The 24,850-nt window shown below is 44.6% G+C and overlaps 1 protein-coding gene across 1 annotated transcript in view; it reads left to right on the top strand.

The window, feature by feature from the left end:
• The window catches only part of LOC106610354 (methylcytosine dioxygenase TET2), a 52,354-nt gene extending 28,029 nt beyond the window's left edge, over window positions 1-24,325 (top strand). The window contains exons 2-10 of the mRNA XM_045722890.1: window positions 7,870-11,019; window positions 11,117-11,207; window positions 12,505-12,598; window positions 13,201-13,409; window positions 18,855-19,005; window positions 19,125-19,214; window positions 19,756-19,893; window positions 20,108-20,465; window positions 20,973-24,325. Of these exons, the coding sequence (XP_045578846.1) occupies window positions 7,914-11,019; window positions 11,117-11,207; window positions 12,505-12,598; window positions 13,201-13,409; window positions 18,855-19,005; window positions 19,125-19,214; window positions 19,756-19,893; window positions 20,108-20,465; window positions 20,973-22,408 (5,673 nt within the window). The 5' untranslated portion in view covers window positions 7,870-7,913 and the 3' untranslated portion in view covers window positions 22,409-24,325. The remainder of the gene's footprint in view (window positions 1-7,869; window positions 11,020-11,116; window positions 11,208-12,504; window positions 12,599-13,200; window positions 13,410-18,854; window positions 19,006-19,124; window positions 19,215-19,755; window positions 19,894-20,107; window positions 20,466-20,972) is intronic.
• Window positions 24,326-24,850: the final 525 nt, after the last annotated feature.

Below are 24,850 nucleotides of genomic sequence, written 5' to 3'. Positions count from 1 at the left end.
GGGACGTTGTCACTTCTGATTATGATGGCGGAGGGTGAGAGAAGACGCCCGTAGCACGGTACATCCAGCTGTGTCTGAAAGGGATTAGCTCAGCAATACGCACACATCAGCAGCTTGCTGGAAGACTCGTCATCTTTAAGGGTCTTAATAGCTCCTCAGTCTGAGTGGAACTACATTAGTCAGTTCAGCTTTATTAATGGCTGATCTTCACCATGCGTTACCAGTATCATAACTAAGGAAATGCACTCTAGAATAGATGGTCAATACCAGGGATCATCAACTACATACAGCCGTGGGACGATTTATCTTCAGCGAATGGTCAGGGAGCCAGAACATAATTGCAAATAATTCGTAGACTGCTAATTGACTGCAAGAAACCCAAACAGATATAATATTTGACTAAAACATAATAATTTCAAACCTTGCTTACATTTGTATACGACCACGTGTCTCTCTATTATGTGTGAGAATACTTTTGAACAGATTTCCAAAATTAAAATCACGTGGAGACGATTTGCTGGTGTTTTTACAGTCTTTTATGTCCAAAATAATTAAATACATTTGCTCAGAAAAATTGTGGGACCCAATAAAATCACCCGCGGGCCAGATTTGGCCCACAGACCACCAGTTGAGGAACCCTGGTATATTGTTTAATTCAGGATATAGATGCATGTCATATTCTGCTTATATTCCTGTTTAGTCAAGCTTACTTGTCCAAGGCATACTTACTTACTCAAGTCTTGACAGCTATTGATTGTTTATTGATAGTTTACTAGAAATGGTTTTGGAAATTAAGTAATTGTAACTCGCAAAAGGGACTGTTTCACAAATAGCTATAATGTATAAAACATTCCACCACTCTCCGTTATCATTTATTTTCATTGTCGACCTGATCCTGAGACATACTCAGTCTTAGTGTAGACATCTTACTCACAACATCAACTTTATACTCAAACTCAGTGCTCAGCTCGGGGCATGTTCACGTCACGAGAGACACCACCAGAGTGGATTGGATGTTAACATGAGAATTCCCATTGCCCTACCTCTCACTCCTCCTCCAGTTGGTCTGTCACCTCTGTTGTGACAGGGAGAGTGACAGGGAGAGCAGCACCCCATTTTGTCCTGGCAGGCTGGCTCGTTAGAGTGTGATTTATCACTCTAACACCGGGGGTCTGGTGCTGAGGTGGTAATGTCCTGGAGGGATGACACACAGTCTCAGGGGGGGACATTGTTAATGCCCAGCCAGCCTGCCCTGAGTTTGACCAGTTTCCTCTGAGTTTATTGTTGTTTCCCAACAGACAATGCAACTGCATAGCTGGAGGGGGCAAACATGAACCATAATGACTTGATCTGATCGCCTCAAGTTAGTGGACGAGTAACTTTTTCTGTAAAGAAATGTCTCTGTATTATGACTAACCGAAACTGTAGGAGTAGAGGGCAGCAGGTTAGGCCAGTTAAATGAATACCTGAGCCGACAAGGTGAAAAACCTGTCAATGTGCCCTTGAGCAAGGCACTTAACCCTCATTTGCTCCAGGGGCACCGTACTACTATGGCTGACTCTGTAAAACAACATTTCACTGCACTTATCCTGTGTATGTGATAATAAAACATATTTTTTCTCACTAAAGGGTACAAGATTGGAAGTGCTGGAAGCACACTACAGTGTGAACCTTATGACCCTCGACATAGAAGTCGAAATAACTTTCCATCTAAACTTTGGGTATGATGAATTACGTTTTTCCTGTCAGTCTGCCCCAGCAGGTGCCCCATTTAAATTCTTCCCTCTCAGAAACTCATACAAACTGAACTGTACCTCATGCACTCCCTGCCCTGCCAGACACATGGAATACAGCACATGTGGAGCTGAATCGGTTACATGTGAGATTTTTCTACATACACTCATATCCCTTTCTCCTCTCGACCTCAACCTAGTCTGTACTGAGCTGTAGCCAGCATACCGTATCTACTATCAGTCAACCCTTTATTTTGGACAGATAAATAGATAGCTCTCCATACATCAATATGTGCATTAGTAGATTTTTGATACACAGACATACAGTATGCACACACAACTTTTTCTCACGGTTGTTTTTAGTCTTCTCTTGCCCAAATGAAGTTCAGGCTTGGAAGGTGTGAGAGAGAGAGAGAGAGAGAGAGAGAGAGAGAGAGTGAGAGTGAGAGAGAGTGTGTGTCTAAGTGTGCAGTTTGAAGGTGACAGCTTCTCTTGCATGATCATAAGCAACTGTAATGGCCTCCAGATCATCAACCCCACTGACTTGGTGTGCACGTGCACAAACACACACAGACACACATATACACACTGTGCCAAATGAAACATACCACGCGACCACTGCTATTTATTATTAAATCGCCCTTTTTTTTCTACACCAGTCCTCGGCTCCATATAGAGCTGAACGCGCTTTGAGGGAGGGAGAGAGTTTTCATGGGAATCTAAAGCTGGATCCAATTATGTTTTTCAAAGGTTGGGGACCATGTTTTTCTTATCGGACCATAGCGGTTTGGCGGTTTCGTTCTAGAGGCCCCCGCACTGAGCTCCATGCACGAAAGGACATGATTTAGTGGCCCTCAAACACACATTTTTGCTGACATGAGTTTTGAGAGCTTTAAAAGTCACGGTCATACCGGTAGCGTTTGCCAGCCAAGAGTACTTATCACCTCTGAATATAATGCCAGCCGTAATTTGCAAACTGATTCTACATGTAGAACAGGACAAAAATGTCAGCAGTCAGATGTCCACCAGCGGGTGGTCCCTGAAACACACCGCGCCGAACAAACTGCAGACAAACAGCAGATCATCATTCCGTGCGGTGTGTGTGGTCCCTAAGAGAACAGAGATCTGAGGAAGTTGTCATTTCAATGCCCTGTCTCAATGATGAAGGGAAAGGAGATGCGGAAAGAAAGAGAAAAGGAAGCCATCTTAGACTATTGAGATTCAGCCCTGTGCCACCACACCATGCACGACCACCTCTCGTCTTCCACGGCCCATAAATCTCAGCGGCGGGATGACAACGTTTTAGTCAAAAGCAGCAGACCTGCCCTGACAACAGTCTTGGTTGCCCTAACCCTTTTCCCAACCTTAACTTAATTGCCCTAACCTGCCACGTTAATTCTCCTAACTTGCTTTGAAAAGTCACTTCTGCTAGTCAAAAGCAGCAGACCTGTCCTGAGAACAGTCTTGGTTTCCACTAATGCGATACAGCATAAATCTCAACGGCGGGATGACAACGCTCTCCCGGCTTAATGGCGCTGTCGACAATCATTAGAAGCCCACCGCGTCAAACTAACCACCGAAACTCTCTCTCTTTCAGTGATATTTTACAGAAAAGTCCCTTCCTTTTTGAGCCACGACCGGCTCCTCCTCGAGACATCTGCAGAGGAGTTGCTCATAATTATGATGGATTAGACTGTGGCTGGATTCTGGCCCTGGCGCGTTGTAATTATTTCGCAGATGCTTCGGATGTTACATGCATTAATAATGGCATGTGGCAGACAGAAATCAATGCCATCGCTGGAATCTATATTTTGTGGGGGGGGGAGTGAAGGTTCACAGTATTGCTCTTTCAGAGAGATGCCTCCCTGCATCACAATGCAATACAACCCTCAACAGCCTTTAACTGGCTTCTCACCTAGCTATGTGTTATAGTGTGGACACTATATAAATAATGACATGGTTATTATTGGTATTGACCGTGACCTTCCCCTTTTGATGATGTCATCACTAAGAGTGAGTTCTGTGCAATGGGATTCTACCACCGGTTGAGTGGGCTATATAGTTCTGCTCTATTTGTACCGTTTGTACCTGGCTGTACACCTTTTAGGTTTGGGTTGAAAGTAAAGGAAAGTAATATTGAAATGCGTGTGGGCATTCCTTGTCAAGTTACTACACTATGATAGGCCCGTTGGTGTACAGTAGCTCTGAAACCCTTCTCTGAAATATCTCCACACAAGGACATACTGTAATTATGCTACATCAGCATAATTTGCCTGCTGAAAATTTGACAAAGACTTGGCTGTGTTGATGTTTACTAAGATGGTGATATTGCGGTGCAATGGGCAGGACAAGTCAGCATTGTTGTCAAATCACAACAGACCAGAATGACTCAATGGGGGCAAGATGTGGTGGGTGAGCACTGCAGGGGCCGACTCATTATGAGAATCAGGCATCTTATTTCCTGCCTATCCAGTGTTATCCGATCGTGACTCCGCCGTGATGTCATCGCTTGACCTTGTGAACAATAGACAGCCCAGAGTGTGAACTAAGTTGACTGTCTGTCACAACGGCCAAACCAAAGGTCGTGGATTTGATAAGCGTACACTCAATCAAATCCATAATGTAATTCAATATCTGCGACTGCCCAATCGTCCCGCTAGGTGTCCTATAGGAGTTTTGCATTAACTCTATACCTCTAATCCCATATGATAAAGTTCCTAACTACAGTATAGGACAGAGTAGACTGTCTGTCTTGGCTACCAGGGACTCACACCTCTGTGGAACCAGGGTTATATTATCCAGAGTATGGCCTTACTGACATGACAATATGGAGGGGATAAAGCCAAGTTTCCTATAAGTTAGTTGGCCTCAACCACCCCTTGTACAGGTAACTGCCAAAATAAAGGAACCGCCAACATACTGTCTTTAATGGGGCTCATTTACTCAAGTGTTTCCTTTGTTTTGGCAGTTACCTGTAAATTACAATGGGGCAGAAGGTGAGCAGTGCTAAACAGCCGACGCATAGCAAGCTCTTTTCCCATCTACCATCTGTAATTTTACCAGCCTCCTTTCCCCGCCTGTCTCAAACATCAACATTACAGAAGGAGAATATCGTTGTTACATGATGCAGCCTCAGTCATGTTTCAACAGTTTGAAAAATGTGGAACTCAGCATTGATGTAATAAATATATACTGAACTACAACATAAGCCCAATGCGCAACAATTTCAAAGATTTTACTGAGTTATAGATCATATGAGGAAACCAGTCAATTGAAATAAATTCATTAGGCCTTAATCTAGCGGAGGCAGGTAGCCTAGTGGTTAGTGTTGGTCTAGTAGCAGAAAGGTTGCTAGATTGAATCCCTGAGCTGACAAGGTAAAAATCTGTTGTTCTGCCCCTGAACAAGGCAGTTAACCCACTGTTCCTAGGCCGTCATTGAAAATAAGAATTTGTTCTTAGCTGACTTGCCTAGTTAAATAAATAATATATTGATTTCACATGAGTGGTAATACAGATATGCATCTGTTGGTCACAGATACCTTAAACAAATGGGCTTCAGGATCTCATTATGGTATTTCCGTGAATTCAAATTGCTATCGATAAAACATGATTGTGTATGTTGTCCATAGCTCATGCCTGTTCACAACGTTGACATCAGCAAACTGCTTGCCCACACGACGCCATACACATGGTCTGAGGTTGTGAGACCGGTTGGACGTACTGCCAAATTCTCGAAAACGATGTTGGCGATGGCTTATAGTAGGAGAAATCAACATTAAATTCTCTGGCAACAGCTCTGATGGACATTCCTGCAGTCAGCATGCCAATTGTTCATGTGGCATTGTGTTGTGGGACAAAACTGCACATTTTAGAGGGGCTTTTTATTGTACCCAGCACAAGGTGCACCAGTGTAATAATCATGCTGTTTAATCAGCTTTGTGATATGCCACACCTGTTAGGTGGATGGATTATCTTGGCAAAGGAGAAATTCTCCTAACAGGGATGTAATCAAATTTGTGCAGAACATTTTAGTGAAATAAGCTTTTTGTGCGTATGGAACATTTCTGGGATCTTTTATTTCAGCTCATGAAATATAGACCAACACTTTACATGTTGCATTTATATTTTTATTCAGTGTATATACATATTTACTATACCTGTAACAAATATATTTAATATACCTTTAAAGTGATGATACAGAGGTTTTGTATAATTTCAGCCAGTAGTTTTTAAATTAGCGCTCATGAGCCAAAACGGGTCCCCGAAAATTGTGCACAACGTCATCCATTTTGTATGATATGTTACGAATTCCAATTCGTACAATACGTTACAAATGTGTAAATGCTTGAGATCCCATTCAATCCTCTTTTAACAAATATACATTTTTTCTTCCCAATTGTATAAAAAAAGGTACCAGTCCCCAGCAAAAAATGGAACAAAACCTATTCCCCATCCTCTCCTTCAAGAAAAGGGTAGTGTCATCTTATCCTCCAGCACGTATTACAAGGCATTCTATAGCATAAACTCCCAGCATGTAGCAGTTAATGGAATGAGGTCAGCGTCTAGCCATGTGATCAGACACATGCACCCCTTTGTTTGATACAAGCAGCATCTGCCTGAGAAGAAAGAGGCATGGTGGAGGAGTAGAGGAACCGTTGGTATGTCTCCTCTCTCGCTCCCTCCGCTCTTCTGTAAACATGCTCGGCTGCTTCTAGCTGTGGAGTGAAGCCTCACTCGCCAAGCTGAGCCCCAAAGACAGCTGCTCAGGTTCGGAGCTGTGTGCCGTGTTGTGAATATGCTGCGCACGCAAAGAATGCTGCAAGATGCCTCTGGCTTTTCTTTCTTTATCGAGACCCCTTCCTTGCTGGAGCTGTCTCTCTATATTGAGACAGAGACAGTTTCTAATACCTCGTTGCGTCGGGGGTGGGGGGGTTGAGGGTGTGGGGGTTGGGAGAGGGGGGTGAATGTGCATAATTTGGTCATGTTTTGTCTACCCAATAATGTTTTGCCTGAGAGAGTCTGTCTCAGAGAAGCATTCATACTGCTCTGGCTGCCAATGGATTCGTGAGAATCTGAGTGCCACTGGGTTAATTTGTGTCTAAAAAGAGCAGCACATTCAGAAGATATATTCCTCAACTTCACTGGCGTTTCTCCCATCAGGTACAGCATGATGGATGTAGACTGGGAATATTATGCATCTGGCCTCGTGGTATTTTTACATTTAGCTCGGTTGACTTAATGCACTTTAAAGGAAATGGAGCTGATTGTATTTCACCATCTCTGATTTCATAAAGGCGGAAACTCACAGGACAGTATTACAGAAAATCTGACCTCCTTTTTCCAGAAGTAAAAATGTTTCAACCGCGCTGGTTCCCACACTGTGTGTGTCACTCCATGTTGACCCGGCACGTTGTCCTGGGATAACCTTCCCCCAGCACTCTTATTTCTCTCCCTGCTTGCCACCCAGTTGAGGATAATCTAATTCTGTGACTCTTCCTTCATATCGCATAACTGAAATCCACTCAGAGCCAAGTGTAAACATATTACTCCTTTGACTCAACTCTGTAACCCAGGCTGGCGATGATTTCAGACTCAATTACTGTTTCCCGCCACTTTATTTAACTAGGCAAGTCAGTTAAGAACAAATTCTTATTTACAATGACAGCCTAGGAACAGTGGGTTAACTGCTTTATTTAGGGAAAGAACAAAAAATGGTTACCTTGTCAGCTCAGGGATTCAATCCAGCAACCTTTTAGTTACTGGCCCAACGCTCTAACCACTAGGCTATCTTCCGCCCCCATGCAAAGTGTCGCCGCCCACATGTGTTTTGTCCTCAGTGTTTATAAATAAATCCAATTCCATTCAATTTAGGAGAGAATGTGTGTTTTTTCCCTTTCGTTTCAAACAAATGTGATGTTATGGGAAAGTGGAAACTAGTGATGACAATTGACGAATCATAGGGTGGTTGTATAAAAATGGTCTATCATCATATAATACCAATTTCCACCTTAATTCAAGATCAGTGCTATGTGCACCATTCACATTATTGTTTAAATGTGTAATCATACCTTATCACTGTCTGTTGTTTCTGTATTTCATGCTTAGTAATACCTCTCTCTCCATCTCCCATGCAGGACGCACAGAGGCCAACCCTGTGGATGGACTCAGAGCAGGCCAGATGGAAACAGAAAAGGCCAGCCAGGAGACGGAAGAAAGTCTGATAGTAGCACAACTCAGCGCTGCCACTCAACCAGACAACCTGATCACCGCCAAGCTCCAAAATGGCACCCAGTCGCCGGAAGGAGCCCATCAGCAGATCAACAGGGACGGAAACTGGAACCTTTACAACAAGGCCGTGGCAGGGGTCGTCAACCCAATGAAGAGACACAGGGAGAACTGTAGCAGTCCTGCCAGAGTGCAGGGACTGTTCAACCAAGGCTCTTATAACATGATCAATGGCGGGGATCTGAAGCATGCGCTCTGTGACCAGTCCTTTCTGGGCCTTCACCAGGCCAAGAAGCTCAGATCGGATTTGGAGATTAATGGAGGGGATGGAGAGGAGATGTGGGACAAAAAGGATAGTGGGGACATCATGGACGATTTCCCAGAGTTGACAAAGCCTGGGGAGTTTGACTGCGATGGGACAAGACTGGATAAGAGAAACTGTAATACTTTCTCAAATGGAGGGGATATTTTCTCACTATCGAGGAACAAGCAAATAGCTAACGGTGCTACAGTGAGCCCCAATTCCATTGAAGGCACACCTGGTGACCTTCTAGAGAAAACTCTGTCTCAGTATTACCCAGAACAAGTGTCCATCGCAGCACAGACGGGCGCGCAGGAGTTTCAACCGGAGGTGGGGTTGGTCGACGACATTAGCTCACTCACCAACGAACTCCCTGAACTGCCCAAACAAGCCACGACGCAGTCACCTACCTCTCTTACCTCAGGGTTCCCTCCCATTTCAGCCCAGATGCCTGCCTCTGAGAAACAGCAGCAAACTGGGGTAGCAGCCCCTAAAGGACAAGGCAGCAATGGATATAACAACTCAGCTGCCCCGTATATGGTGAATGGGTATTCTAACAGTTACAGAGGAGAGCAACAGCAGCCCGCTGACGGCTCGCAACATCAGAACAACACAGAGGGCATTTACAGGAAACCTAACCAGGAGTTTAACCATCAGAACTCTTTCCTGACCCCTCTAGAGCAGAGCACTCCGCTGCAGACAGAAGAGGACATTGTGTTCAGCCCCGGCCCTTTCCCCAGCCCAGGCATGGGGCAGAGTGAGGGGAGGCGCCGGCAGCAACAGTATGGGATGCAGCAGCAGCAACAGCAGACCGGGAACCCCTGTGGAGCTGACTCTACGGGCCCCCAGGGCCCCATGGGCCCAGCTTCCCTGCCCGGTGGCAGCGAGCCTGGACCCCAACGCTCCCATCAAAACGGGATGATGAAAGACACGACCCAGCAGCAGCAGAGAGGAGGAGCGGATCCCGGTTGCCCTAATTCCCAGATGGGCTGGATAGATCTAAACTCCCGGGGCCAGATGCTGGAGCCCGACTCAGCACGGAGGTTCCAGACGGGGGGACAAAGCTTCGACGTAGGACCCACCGGAGGGGCCTACCAGCAACAGCAACCGCGGCCGGCCCAGTCACCTCACCAAGCGCCTCCTGCCCAACACAACCCTGCCCCAGAGTGGCAGCAGCAGGCCGACTCTAAAGGCCCTTCTCACATGCACCAACAACAGTGTAATCTTCCTCCTCAACAGCAGCCACATACACAACACATGCACCAGCAGCAGTGTAATCTTCCTCCTCCTCAACAGCAGCAGCAAGGGGAGAATTGTTTTCGAGCCCCCATGCAGCCAGAGCACTTATGCGAAGGTGACCCAGATCTAGAGGAAATACTATCACCTAGCTTTTTGCAGCCGCCACAACATCCACAACATCAACAGCAGCAGCAGCGCCCGCTGTCCCATCCGTCTCAGTACGATGGACAGCAGTCGGTCAACGCACCCCAGTCGCAGGACCCCAACCAGGGCACGATGGACGGTCAACAGCTGAACAAACTCAAGCTGGAGGACTACATCAGGCTAGAGAAAAAGCTGAAATCCCCTGGTGGAGGCTACAGAGGTCAGGGTGGTCAACCCCAGCCTGGGCACCAGCAGCAGATACAGTCTATGATGAGAAACAACCCTGGGTACAATCCTGTAGACCCCTCTCAGCCCAACGACGCACAGCAGTCCCAGCAGGCGTCATGGAGACACAGCAGCAGTAATACCATGGAGATGGAGATGGAGCTAGAGATGAAGCAGCAACAACAACAGCAGCACCAACAACAACAGCAGAGGCAGTACACTCCAAGCCCTGGACCCAAGCAATACTCCCACCAGCAGCAGCCACCGCCCCACCTCCGACAACCACACCCCAACCACATGGACTTCCCCCTTACCCAGACCCCCCCACAACCGCTACCTCACTTACCACACGGTGCTTTAAACCAGCAGGTGTCTGCACAGCAACAGCAGATGTATCCTAAAATGGAGCAGAATCAGCAGGAGTCTTGTGCCCAGTTCCAGAGGGGGGGGCCTCCACCCCTGGGACACGGGGGACCCCAGGGGGACTTCCAGAGGCACGCGGCCCTGCGGATGCATCTTCTACAGAGGCAGTCTGAGCGGGGGTCTCTGGGTCCCCCTCATCCACAGACCCCTGCAGACTTCAAGCGCGGCGTCCGGCCCATCAAGATGGTGAATGGGCCGCGGTTCGAACACCCTCACCACCAAGGGCCTGGACCGCCGCCCTTGATGCAGCATCAACAGCAGGGCCGAGAGATGGGTATGGTAGCGGGGGGCATCCAGGTCAAGCAGGAGTACAATCCACAGCCCCAGACATCGTGCTGCAGGGAGCAGAGCCAGAGCAGCTCCCAGCGGAGCATCCTAGCCACCATGGAGCAGACTCTCAGACAGTATCAGCTTTCGCCAGTCTTCGACAGGAAGTCCCTCGTCATCAGGTCACCCAACAAGGTCAAGGTGGAGCAGTCTGGCGCTGTGACGGTGCTCTCGACTCACGCGGACCTGGACGGTGGGTCGGGTGGGATGGAGGACATGGGGATGGGGCGCCCTGGCTCCAATGGGCTGAAAAGACCCCACCTAGACTTCACCCCCAAGCAGGAACCCCTGCTCCAGAGTTTTATGAATTCCCCCATGAAACTCTTGGATACTCCCATTAAAAACCTAATGGATACTCCTATCAAGACCCAGTATGATATCCCTTCCTGCCACTGCATGGGTGAGTCACATTTCATGTCTGTCTTTACACACAGATTATTTGCTGGTTGATGTCTAATTTGGGTATGGGGGTTGTCTCTTTCTTTGTTTTGACACAGAGTCAATCAGTGAGAAGGACGAAGGGCCGTATTACACTCACCTGGGCTCCGCTCCGAATATCAAGGCCATCCGTGACATCATGGAGACAAGGTGGGTTGTTTTATCCCGCGTCATCCCACATAATACAAAGGAACAGGTTTTTCTATGCACAATTACTGAATGTATAACTTTTCAATGTTTCAAACAAACATTTAAACCGTTGCTTTCTCACACGCAAATAAACCATAGGAACAGGTATTTCTGTGCACAATTACTGAACTTTTCATGGTTTCAAACAAACATTTCAACTCAAGATTTCTCACACCAGAGCAATTTTGGGATCACTTTCTGGTCACATGACCTCCATACTTAGAGTGACAGGTTCCTGATTTTACCACTCACCAGAATTCAACATGGTGGCATATAAATCATGACATGGATATGACGCGTAGACATTCCATTAGTATTTAACCTGGGAATACGTGCATCAAGTCTGTATTTGTTCCATTCCTTTTACATTTGTGATCCTCTGTAGCTGTGTGACTGTGGTCCTCTGTAGCTCAGTTGGTAGAACATGGCTCTTGCAACGCCAGGATAATGGGTTCGATTCCTGAGACCACCCGTAGGTAAAATGTATGCATGCATGAATGTATGCTGCTTTGGACAACAGTGTCTGCTAAATGGCATATATCCAGTGATGTATATAAGCCCTGGATTGCTGATGCTATTGAGAGGCTTTGATGCCATATTGGTACTCCCCATTAGGAGCAGGCCGTGTTCGGAATGAATGGAATTCTACAGTGTTTTAAGGACAAAATTACATGTATTTTGTTGTTGTAGTGGGGACAGTAACATTAGTGATCTCTAAAAATAATAATTTAAGGAAAATGTTATTTTTTTATTTGTATGTTTAGGTGACATCATATAATTTAATAGTATGCATTAAGGTGTCTGTAATAGAATAAACGTGGCAAAAACAAAATGTAGACATGAATAAATGCATTTCTAAAGCTTCCAAAATATTATTTACAATGGTGGGAGAGTGCCAAGATGGAGGAACTGTGGTTTCAACACAGAGTCCCCTGTCAGTCATCAAGTGTATGTATGTATGTATGTATGTATGTATGTATGTATGTATGTATGTATGTATGTATGTATGTATGTATGTATGTATGTATATATATATATATATCATTGCATATATCATATATATCACATTTAATGTGGAGACGTTACAATCAGAACGCTCTGTAACGATACAATCAGAACGCTCTGTAACGTTGTACACTTCTGAACCCCATATTTACACCCGCACTTAACAAACGCTGTTCATATTCTCATTTTTTGCTGTACACTTCTGTTACTATATCACATGCATCTACTCTAACTATCATTCTTGCTTTTGAAGGTCTGGGCTAACTGGCAGTGCCATCAGGATTGAAAAAGTGGTGTACACAGGCAAAGAAGGAAAGAGTACACAGGGATGCCCCATTGCTAAATGGGTAAGTGTGAATGAAGTATGACAATATCTCAGAAATTCATTTTTTTATTATTATCACACACCGGATAGGTGCAGGGAAATGTGTTGTTTTACAGGGTCAGCCATAGTAGTACAGCGCCTCTGGAGCAAATTAGGGTTATAAAATCTAAATATATGGAGGATTCACTCTGAATTGGGGCTGCTGTAATATGTACCTCCATACTTTGGTGAACACTGATCAGACAGTATTGGTTTAAGAATAGAGTTGAAGTCATGGGTGGTGGTAGCATCTTATTAAGATGTTCCTTTCCTTCATCAAGGGCACATCGACAGATTGTTCACGTTGTCGGCTAGGATATTCGAACCAGCGACCTTTCGGTTACTGGCCCAACACTCTAAACGCTAGGCTACCTGCCACCCAACTGGGATAGCCGAAATTAGAATCGAGGATTGGTATTTAGAACAAAATTGTCAATTGTGAAAACGCACCATATTGTAATTTGAAGGGAAACTTTACTGTACTATCTCGCTGTGATCTCAGACCAGATGCCTCTGGGAAAAAGGCACTTAATCTCTATGAGATTTACAATCAAATAAATAAATCAAGACATTGGTGTGTTCCAGGTGATCCGGCGCGGCAGCGTGGACGAGAAGCTCCTGGTGCTGGTGCGTGAGCGGGAGCGCCACAAGTGCGAGGCGGCGTGCATCGTGGTGATCATCCTGATCTGGGACGGCATCCCCACCAGCATGGCAGACCAGCTCTACATGGAGCTCAGCGACACGCTGACGAGACACGGAGCCCTCACCCAGCGACGATGTGCCATCAACGAAGAGTAAGGGCCTTTGCCTCTAAAATTGTAATTTCTAATCAGGGGCGCAACTTTCACTGGGGACGGGTGTCCTCCCACATTCTGAAATTGCATTTTTGTCCCCCCCCCCAGCTTTAGCATTGGAATGTGATCCTAAACGAGGCAATGGTGTGTTTTTAGGACCATGCGGACGCCTCCGAGCGGTCGGGTACGCTGTTTGGAGAGTTTATCCATCTGGCAAAAAAAATATATATATATAAATTATGTATCGCCCACTTCTAAAACCAAAGTTGCGCCCCTGCTTCTAATCATACCATACATGTGTTTAGACAGCTGAACCAAGCGCACACATTTTCTTCCCCTTTTCTAATTTTAGTCATATTATTTATTTGACACGGCCAACGTGCAATAATCCAAGACATTACTGAGGGGGACTGCAACCACATTGTGCTACTCATTGCTATGCAAATACAGTACACTGCAAAATAGTACACTCAAAACAGGAAAGACCGCCTCAGGTGAATACGTTTTTAATTCAAATGTACAATTAAGGTAGGCTTATCTGTGACCAACAGATGCATATCTGTATTCCCAGTCATGTCAAATCCATAGTTTAATTTATTATTTCAATTAATTTATTTCAATTTACTGATTTCCTTATATGAACTGTAACTCTGTAAAATCTTAGAAATTGTTGCATGTTGCGTTTATCTTTTTCTTCCGTGTACAACTTCAAATTGAATATAATACCTGAAAACAAACTAAGGTAGTAGAGTTATGATAGGGGATACATAATAACAATACCTGCTTAACTGACGACCAGACATGACACACACTAGCTGGGCATTTGGTCAGTTGATATACCATAATATGAAAGGCCAGCTTGTCCCGGTCCTGATACCAATGAACAGAACAGCTCATTCACGCACTCCCTTCTGTTGTCTCCTGGGTAGCTTCACTTTACAATACCCTGAACTCTATCTGGGATGAGTTACCTGGTGGTGAATTATTGATAGTTGAAGGCTATTAAACCCAACCCGTGATGAGAGGAAGTGATCCCACTTACCATGTCATAGCGTTGTTTGTGACAATGTTTGCCCAAAGCTGGTCCACCAGAATCATCCTACACTCAGTCAGTTAGACATTCTAATGCTTTATCCCTCTGTGTCTAGCCTGGTCTCCGATCTGTTTGTGCTGACCATTCACAGGAGTTGCTAAGACAGCACAAACAGATCTGGGACCAGGCTATTCCATGTATAACATAGCTAACCAATTTAGCTCTCCAAAGTGCTGTGTACGTGGCTACACTCTGTCAGGTAGAACAGCTTGTTCTAGTCAATGCACACAATGACTGCATTAACTATTCTACTGGCAGCATCTGTCTCAACCGCTCAAACAGGAAGTGTAATGTCTGCACTCTACAGGAGCGCATGTGTAATGGTGTAGCGTGCCATTTCAGCATGATGTAATGTCATTCACCGTGTCATCAAACAACTGCCGATAGTATATAATGAATACACACCCTGCTAGCCAAAATCGACATGCTATTTTCCTTTTACCGTGTTATTCACATAGGCATGGGACATAAGACGGACAGGCTTAACTGCAGGTTTCCAATGTAATTTTTCACTGCTAGGCTGACTCATAAGTAAAAGTTATAGGAGTTTCTTTGTGTGCTCTAAACTACACTTTCCCACTGGGAAGCGAGGATTAGCTCCTATATAAATCTCAATTATCCATACTTACGTATTCGCAATTACAATTATATTTGACTTAAGATATTGGGAGTATACAGTTGAAGTCGGAAGTTTACATACACTTAGGTTGGAGACATTTTAAAACTAGTTTTTCAACCACTCCACAAATGTCTTGTTAACAAACTATAGTTTTGGCAAATCGGTTAGGACATCTACTTTGTGCATGACACAAGTAATTTTTCCAACAATTGTTTACAGACAGGTTATTTCACGTAGAATTCACTGTATCACAATTCCAGTGGGTCAGAAGTTTACATACACTAAGTTGACTGTGCCTTTAAACAGCTTGGAAAATTCCAGAAACGATGTCATGGCTTTAGAAGCTCCTGATAGGCTAATTGACATCATTTGAGTCAATTGGAGGTGTACCTGTGGATGTATTTCAAGGCCTACCTTCAAACTCAGTGCCTCTTTGCTTGACATCATGGGAAAATCAAAAGAAATCAGCCAAGACCTCAGAAAAAATAAATAAAAATAAAGCCAGACTACGGTTTGCAACTGCACATGGGGACAAATATTGTACTTTTTGGAGAAATGTCCTCTGGTCTGATGAAACAAAAATAGAACTGTTTGGCGATAATGACATTATGTTTGGAGGAAAGAGGGGGACGCTTGCAAGCTGACGAACACCATCCCAACCATGAAGCACGGGAGTGGCAGCATCATCTGGTGGGGGTGCTTCACAAAATAGATGGCATCATGATGCAGGAAAATCATGTGGATGGAAAATCATGTGGATACATTGAAGCAACATCTCAAGACATCAGTCAGGAAGTTAAAGCTTGGTCGCAAATGGGTCTTCCAAATGGACAATGACCCCAAGCACACTTCCAAAGTTGTGGCAAAATGGCTTAAGGACAACAAAGTCAAGGTATTGGAGTGACCATCACAAAGCCCTGACCTCAATCCTATAGAAAATTTGTGGGCAGAACTGAAAAAGCGTGTGAGAGCAAGGAGGCCTACAAACCTGACTCAGTTATACCAGCTCTGTCAGAAGGAATGGGCAAAAATGTACCCAATTTATTGTGGGAAGCTGGTGGAAGGCTACCAAAACGTTTGACCCAAGTTAAATAATTTAAAGGCAATGCTACCAAATACTGAGTGTATGTAAACTTCTGACCCACTGGGAATGTGATGAAAGAAATAAAAACTGAAATAAATCATTCTCTCTACTAATATTCTGACATTTCACATTCTTCAAATAAAGTGGTGATCCTAACTGACCTAAGACAGGGAATTTTTTATTGGATTAAATGTCAGGAATTGTGAAAAACTGAGTTTAAATGTATTTGGCTAAGGTGTATGTAAACCTCCGAATTCAACTGTACGTAATAAACCTTTTTTGGAATGGTAACCGTACCACCTGGTATTTGGAAATGTATAAATTCACAGCAATGTGTTTGAGTAAATATTTATACATAGGATTTAAACCAAGCCTATGACAATAAATAGTAGGTGTTGATTAAGGGTTTTGACAAATGTGCTTCTAGGAGGGAGCACTTGGTAAATCTAGCCTGGAGTTTTATGAATAGCATTCAATGAGTTGTTCCTCTTATCCTTGTTGTTAAGGAGTACATGTGCCTGATATAAAGGAGTTGTTTCTCTTGTCCTTGTTGGTTAGGAGTACATGTGCCTGATATAAAGGAGTTGTTCCTCTCGTCCTTGTTGTTTAGGAGTACCTGTGCCTGATATAAAGGAGTTGTTCTTCTTGTCCTTGTTGTTTAGGAGTACATGTGCCTGATATAAAGGAGTTGTTCTTCTTGTCCTTGTTGTTAAGGAGTACATGTGCCTGATATAAAGGAATTGTTCCCCTCGTCCTTGTTGTTAAGGAGTACATGTGCCTGATATAAAGGAGTTGTTCCTCTCGTCCTTGTTAAGGAGGACATGTGCGTGCCAGGGGTATAAATGCAACATGCAACAATTTCTAAGGTTTTACGGAGTTACAGTTCATAGAAAAACATCAGTCAATTGAAATAAATTCCTTAGTTCCTAATCTATGGATTTCACATGACTGGGCAATGGGTGCAGCCATGGGTGGGCCTGGGAAGGCATAGGCCCACCCACTGGGGAGCCAGAACCAGACAGAGATACCCCCCCACCCTCAGATGATCCCGTTGGTGAAGATGCCGAATGTGGAGGTCCTGGGCTGGCTTGGTTCCACGTGTTTTGCGGCTGTGAGGACGGTTAGACGTACTGCCAAAATCTCTAAAATGGAGGCGGCTTATGGTAGAGAAATCAACATTCAAGAGAAATTAACATTCAATTCTGTGGAATCAGCTCTGTTTGACATTCCTGCAGTCAGCATGCCAATTGCACGCTCCCTCAACTTGAGACATCTGTGGCATTGTGTTGTGTGACAAAACTGCACACTTTAGATTGGCCTTTTATTGTCCTCAGTACAAGGTGCACCTGTGTAATGATCATGCCGTTTAATCAGCTTCTTGATATGCCACACCTGTCAGGTGGATGAATTATCTTGGCAAAGGGGAAATACTCACTAACAGAGATTTAAAAACAAATTGTACACAACATTTGAGAGAAATACATTTTTTGTGCATATGGAACATTTCTGGGATTTTTATTTCAGCTCCTGAAACATGAAACATAAACACTTTACATGTTGCGTTTATATATTTGTATAATAGCATGGCCTATTGGTTAGAGCGTTGGGCCGATAACCGTAACGTCGCTGGTTGGAATCCCAGAGACGACAAGGAGAAAAACCTGTTGATGTGTCTTTAAGGCACTTAAGCTTAAGATCTAAGATCGTGGCTGATAATGGCAGACCATGGCCATGACCTCACTCTCTTAGGATGTCTCAGGGAGAATTGGCATATGCAAAAAAACACATTTCCAATATGTGCATATGTGTGAAATAGGACAAATATAAGCTCCCACAAAATATACTGAACAAAAATGTTAATGTAAAGTGTTGGTTTCATGAGCTGAAATAAAAGATCCCAGAAACGATCCATATGCACAAAAAATCGTATTTCTCAAAAATAATTGCACAAATTTCTTTACGTCCCCGTTAGTGAGCATTTCTCCTTTGCGAAGATAATTCATCCATCAGGTGTGGCATATCAAGAAGCTGAATAAACAGCATTATCTTTACACAGGTGCACCTTGTCCTGGGGACAATAAAAGGCCACACTAAAATGTGCAGTTTTGTCATACAACACAATGCCACAGATGTCTCAAGTTTTGAGGGAGCGTGCAATTGGCATGCTGACTGCAGGACTGTCCACCAGAGCTGTTGCCAGAGAATTGAACGTTGATTTCTCGACCATAAGCTGCCTCCAACGTCATTTGGAGAATTTGGCAGTATGTCCATCCAGCCTTACATCCGCAGACCGTGTGTAATCATGCCAGCCCAGGACCTCCACATCCGACTTCTTCACCTGCAGTATCATCTGAGGCCAGCCGGGCAGCTGATAAAACTGAGGAGAATTTCTGTCTGTAATAAATCCCTTTTGTGGGGAAAAACATTCTGATTGGCTGGGCCTATGCCCTCCCAGGCCCACCCATGGCTGCACCCGTGCCCAGGCATGTGAAATCTATAGATTAGGCTCTAATGAGTTTATTTCAATTTATTGATTTCTTTATATGAACTACAACTCAGTAAAATAGTTTAAATTGTTGCATGTTACTTTTATATTTTTGTTCAGTATAATTATATAACAGAGTTATTCCTCTCATCCTTGTTGTTTAGGAGGACGTGTGCGTGCCAGGGGCTGGACCCAGAGGCCTGTGGTGCTTCCTTCTCCTTCGGCTGTTCCTGGAGCATGTACTACAACGGCTGCAAGTTTGCCAGGAGCAAAATCCCACGCAAATTCAAGCTAACTGGGGACGACCCGAAAGAGGTGAAACATACAGTACATACTGTATTAATAAACCTATTTATTTAGTGTTACTCTAATTATGCATTGGCAGTCATCAAAACAAAGCTACACTGAAATAATGTGTTTTGCTTCTCTATCAGGAAGAAAGGCTGGAGCAGAACCTTCAGAATCTGGCAACCCTAATGGCCCCCACATACAAAACCCTGGCACCGGATGCCTATCAAAACCAGGTAAGGATTTCTGGGTAGCCTCCATGTACAGTACTGCCAGACATTTTACATGTAAAGCATTAAATCAACATTAACACTAGCTTTAAAAAAAATCCTACCCATGATTAATTTAAAGGGGGCTACATCACCTACAGGAGCCTTTAAATGAAATTATTTATTAGCTTGAACAGTGATAAGTTTCATTTAGTGAGACTGATTTTTATGCTCGTAACATAAACCCTATGGGCATCCATGTCTTCTCTTTGCACTGAGGGTCGTGTTCAGTGGGGCACGCCGTAGCATAATGTTTTGCAACCACAGATGAAAATCTGTTTGTTCATTGGACAAGTTCAAGTTGTACCTCCATTTTTCTCTATGTTTTAAAACATTTTCAACTGAACACAACCCTGGTATTTCTGTGACATACTGGTACTTAACCCAGTAACCTACATTCTCTTCACGCCAGATAGAACCACTTATCTACACTAGTACAGTGACTCGCCTGGGGAATAACGCCACCTGTCTGCAGACAGTGACGAACTCCCATATTGTTCATCCACAGGTGGAACATGAGCAAAGGGCGCCAGACTGCCGTCTGGGAAAGGGGGAGGGGCGACCTTTCTCAGGTGTCACCGCCTGTATGGACTTCTGTGCTCACGCTCACAGAGACCTCCACAACATGCAGGGGGGCAGCACTGTGGTAAGCCAAATATGACAGAGCAAAATTCCAATACAGTGTCACATTTTGGAATTTGCAAAAAAAAAAGTAAAAAAAAATATATATACTGTAATAAACAGAAGATGCCTCTTCCCAGTGGATATTCAGATGTAAATAAAATAACACTAGTCAAAACATTTGTAAAAAGCAAACAGAGCACTCAAGCTTGTCTCTTCCCACCCACCATCTATCCCAGGTGTGCACGCTAACCAAGGAGGACAACCGCCAGATCGGGAAGATTCCGGAGGACGAGCAGCTCCATGTGCTGCCCCTTTACAAGGCCTCGCCAACGGACGAATTTGGCAGTGCAGAGGGCCAGCAGGAGAAGATCAAGACGGGCGCCATCCAGGTGCTCAATGCCTTCCGCCGCCAGATCCGCATGCTCTCCGAGCCCGCCAAGTCCTGCCGGCAGAAGAAGCTGGACGCCAAGCGGGCTGCCGCGAACAAGAACGCCGGTGGACCGGACACGCCTTCGAAGGCGGAGAAAGCCCTACAGGCCAAGCTGAAACCTAGTAGCACTTATGAGAGCATAGCTCAGAGCACTCCTGGGACAGGTGGGTGGAGATGTACACCGTGTAGAAGGGTTCAGACACAAGACGCTAATGTAGGAGGACTAGTGATATTTTAGAATAGAAGACACAGACGATAATGTTGTTCTCCTCCAGCACATTCTAGCATTCCATCAGCCTCTAATAGATTGAATCTTTATAGATCGATCAACATGCGTCCTTGGCATCATCTTGTATAATGACTGGTGATATCGTACACAGTCAGTCTACAGTATTTCTTAGCATTTTATATATGTTATGCTTAGGGCCCTGTGTTTTGTCACATGACTTGGATTTTAACCTTTCATTTAAAGCTTTTCCATCAAACTGTCCCATTTTATGTCAGATGGTGCAGCACCATCCTCAGACAATTGCTTGCATTTTTGGTGTAATTCTAATTTCTGGAAAATACTTAAAATAAAGATAAAAATCTAGGTCATGATCACCCAAAACAGCGGGCCCAAGTTATGCTGCCTGTTTCTAAGATGTGTTTCCATCGCTCTCTTCTCCCAGGTCCAAATCCAGGCGCCATGGGAACGACCCCCCAGCCACCAGGTCAGCCGCCAGGTCACCCCCTCGGCGCCCACCTCCAGCAACTCCAGCAACAGCAGCACCAGAATGCCCTTCACGCCTTCCCTGGCTCCCCCCATCCAGCCAGCCCCTACGCCCGCTTCCCCAACCACCCCGGCCCTTTTCAAAGCACTTCCAAGCCAGGTAGCATGTACCCCCAGCCACCAGCCTCAGCAAGCCCTTACCCCTCCCCTTTGCACGTACCCACCTCTTACATAAATGGGTCGAATCCACCGAGCTCTTATCCCAGCCCCATGACTCCAGGTAGCCCCTACCCGGGTTATCAGTGTAACGGAGGTACGCCCTTAGACAACTACCACCCTTACTACACCTCGAACCCAAAGCACCTGGACATGTACCGGCAACAGAGGCCAGAAGCGCTTTACCCTGACATGCAGCAGCAGTATGGTGCGCACCAACGCTATGGGGTCAACTACCCTCCGCGGTATGGTGAGTCCGGTTTACAGATCAATGGTTACAGCAACTGTAGCAGCATGAGGTCCAGCATCCACCCCATGAGCCCCTACGGTCCCCCCTCGTATGGTCCCAGCGGTGCCCCCGACGCCCAATACCTGGATGCCCTCTCCAGGCCACCCTCAGCCCACCACCCAGGGCTGGACTATGCAGCAGCAGTAAGCAAAGGCAATCAGTTTGGTGGGTACCCCAACCCCTACCTCTCCCAGAGCACCAAAATGTTCCCCCCGGGCAGCCCCCAGGACCCCTTCTGTATGCAAGTCAAGACAGAGATGGGTCTCCAAAGCCCGTGCATGACACCCACGCAACCAGGGTTCCCAGGGCTCCCCAACGAACACCTCCACGGGGGTTCCCCCATGATCAAGCAGGAGCCCAGGTCGGGTCCGCCAATGCCCACCACACCCAAGGAGAAACCGGCCATGTGGTCCGACAACGAGCACAACTTCCTGGATCCGGAGATCGGCGGGGTGGCTGTGGCGCCCAGCCACGGCTCCATCCTCATCGAGTGTGCCAAGCGGGAGATGCATGCCACCACGCCGCTAAAAAAACCCAAACGCAACCACCCCGCTCGCATCTCCCTCGTGTTTTACCAGCACAAGAACATGAACGAGGCAAAGCACGGCCTGGCGCTGTGGGAGGCCAAGATGGCCGAGAAGCAACGGGAGAAGGATGAGGACGCCGAGAGGAACGGGGCCGAGGGCGCCACAGTGACGCCCAGCAAGAGCTCTAAGAAGGGAGCGAAGAGGGAGCACCCGGAGCTGTCGGAGCAGCAAGGGGAGCCTCCGTACAAGCGCTTCATCCAGACCCTCATGGAGAGGTCCATGTCGTGCACCACAAACACCTACGTCAACACGTCGCCCTACGCTTTTACCAAGGTCACAGGGCCGTACAGCCGCTTCATCTAGACAAGAGATATTCATACTGTTCTGTAGGGTTCACTCATGAGGAATAACACTGAGAATAAAAACTCACGGTGCTATACTGACGGTGCTATCTTAAAACCTCAAGCTGAAGCACCACTAGCCTCAAAACACAGAGCATCCTCTCTCTCCCCACGGTAAGCAACAGTGTCAGAAGAACACACAGCGTGGGTGGAGAAGGAACTTGACCAATTGGAAGTCGTACCACATTATAGAGTACATCAGGTTTGTCACCTCTTGAAAGTTTGAACCTTACCGATTGGTTGGTTGACCCCCTCTACTAAGGAAGTATTTATTATCTGGTTACTTTTACAAGATACACACTGTTAACATTTCTCGGGTGCTCTGCAGGTCCAATACATCAGGACCTCTATTTTACTGGAAACAATGTTTCTTTTTGGTGGCTTTAATTTTCTAATTAAGCATTTAAACATTTTTTTATATATAATCTTGACATACTGTAAAAAACACTGAACTTTGTGGACACACCACAATAACGGTGCTAAAAGTGGAGCGTGTCTTTACTTTACAGTTTTGTTCAAATGTCTTCATGTTTGAACCAAATCAGTTTGCATAGATAAACGTGTTTCTCCAGATGATTTGTGTGAAAATGGATGAAACTGAAAATACTGTACAAAATCGACAAAATATCATCAGCAAAAAAAAAGCACGTTTGATATTGAAGGTGAAATATTTTGATAATACCTTCAAATCAGATGATTGGTGCAAAAACATCTACAGTTACAACAAAGGAATTATTTTCTAGACATGAAATTGATAGACTTATCACAAAAACTTGATTTAAATTACTGTAGCCTACCTGTAAAACAGTAAGAATATCATGCCAATCTAATTTTTACATTTTACTTTCTGGTGCTTTCAGTTTCACAATTGTTATCATGTCCTTTACATTGTAAATTGAGCCATTCTAAAAAGGTGCATTTTTAGACGGTAATGTTTCAACAACAAAAAATGTGCTTTTCGCAAGGGTTATTTACTTTGTCAGCAACTGTTTCAGAGTTCTTGACCACAGGTTCACAGAAAAAAAACTGAATTGTGGCTATATTACGTGTTGTCATGCGACTGTTGTTTTGTGAACATGTTCCTTACCTTCCTTTGGTGTAGGACATGAAACAGGGTTAGCTCATATGTCAGTATCACGGTTTCAAAGGCAGCTGGCTTGCTGTGGTTGATCTTTAAATAACTGTAATCTAGTTGTATGATAAAAGATTAGATTTGTACAGTAAATTAATTACTCTTTTTAACGCTTTAGGATTTTAGTGTTGTAAAGAAAAGTTATATTTCTTTGGGTTTGAACTGATTTTAATTACATATGGTGCTACTCAACCTGCTATGCGAACATATGTGAGAACCTAGGGGCGTTGAGAAGGCTAATGAATGATGTACAGTTAAAGTACCTACTTGCCATATACCTCAGAACTAGTTTGGCAATATTACAGGAGCATGATACAAAGACATTTCCTTCTCCTTCCTTTGTTGTCACTTTCAAGAAAAGTTAACTACAATAACAGACTTCAGGCCACCACCAAGGCTGAGTTCATTGCTTACTGCTTTCTTCATGCTCGATCTACTAGGAAGAATTACTTGAACTTTAAGCTTTGATATAATAGCAAAATCAGGGATATTTCAACTCATTTCTGTACATTCATCTAGTTTTCCTCTCATTCAGCAATTTGCCTCCATCTTGAATCCCAATGAATTACTTACTGTACCAGTCAAGAGTTTGGACACACCTACTCATTCAAGGCTTTCTTTATTTATACTATTTTCTACATTGTAGAATAATAGTAAAGACAACAAAACTATTAAATAATACATATGGAATCATGTAGCAACCAAAAAAAGTGTGAAAAAAATCTAAATATATTTTATATAGCCACCCTTTGCCTTTGACAGCTTTGCACACTCTTGGCATTCTCTCAACCAGCTTCATGAGGTAGTCACCTGCAATGTATTTCAATTAACAGGTGTGCCTTGTTAAAAGTTAATTTGTGGAATTTCTATATTATGACAAGAACAGCTCAAATAAGCAAAGAAAAATGACAGTCCATCATTACTTGAAGGTCAGTCAATCCGGAAAGTTTCTTCAAGTGCAGTCGCAAAAACCATCAAGCGCTATGATGAAACTGGCTCTCATGAGGACCGCCACAGGAAAGGAAGACCCAGAGTTACCTCTGCTGCAGAGGATAAGTTCATTAGAGTTACCGGCCTCAGAAATTGTAGCCCAAATAAATGCTTCACAGAGTTCAGGTAACAGACACATCTCAACATCAACCGTTCAGAGGAGACTGCGTGAATCAGGCCTTCATGGTCAAATTGCTGCAAAGAAACCACTACTAATGGACACTAATAATAATAAGAGACTTCCTTGGGCCAAGAAACATGAGCAAAGGACATTAGACCAGT

Source organism: Salmo salar, chromosome ssa08, assembly GCF_905237065.1.
Source record: "Salmo salar chromosome ssa08, Ssal_v3.1, whole genome shotgun sequence".
Lineage (NCBI taxonomy): Eukaryota > Metazoa > Chordata > Actinopteri > Salmoniformes > Salmonidae > Salmo > Salmo salar.
The sequence above is the reverse complement of the archived record's forward strand: the minus strand, read 5'-3'. Positions and strand labels throughout refer to the sequence as shown.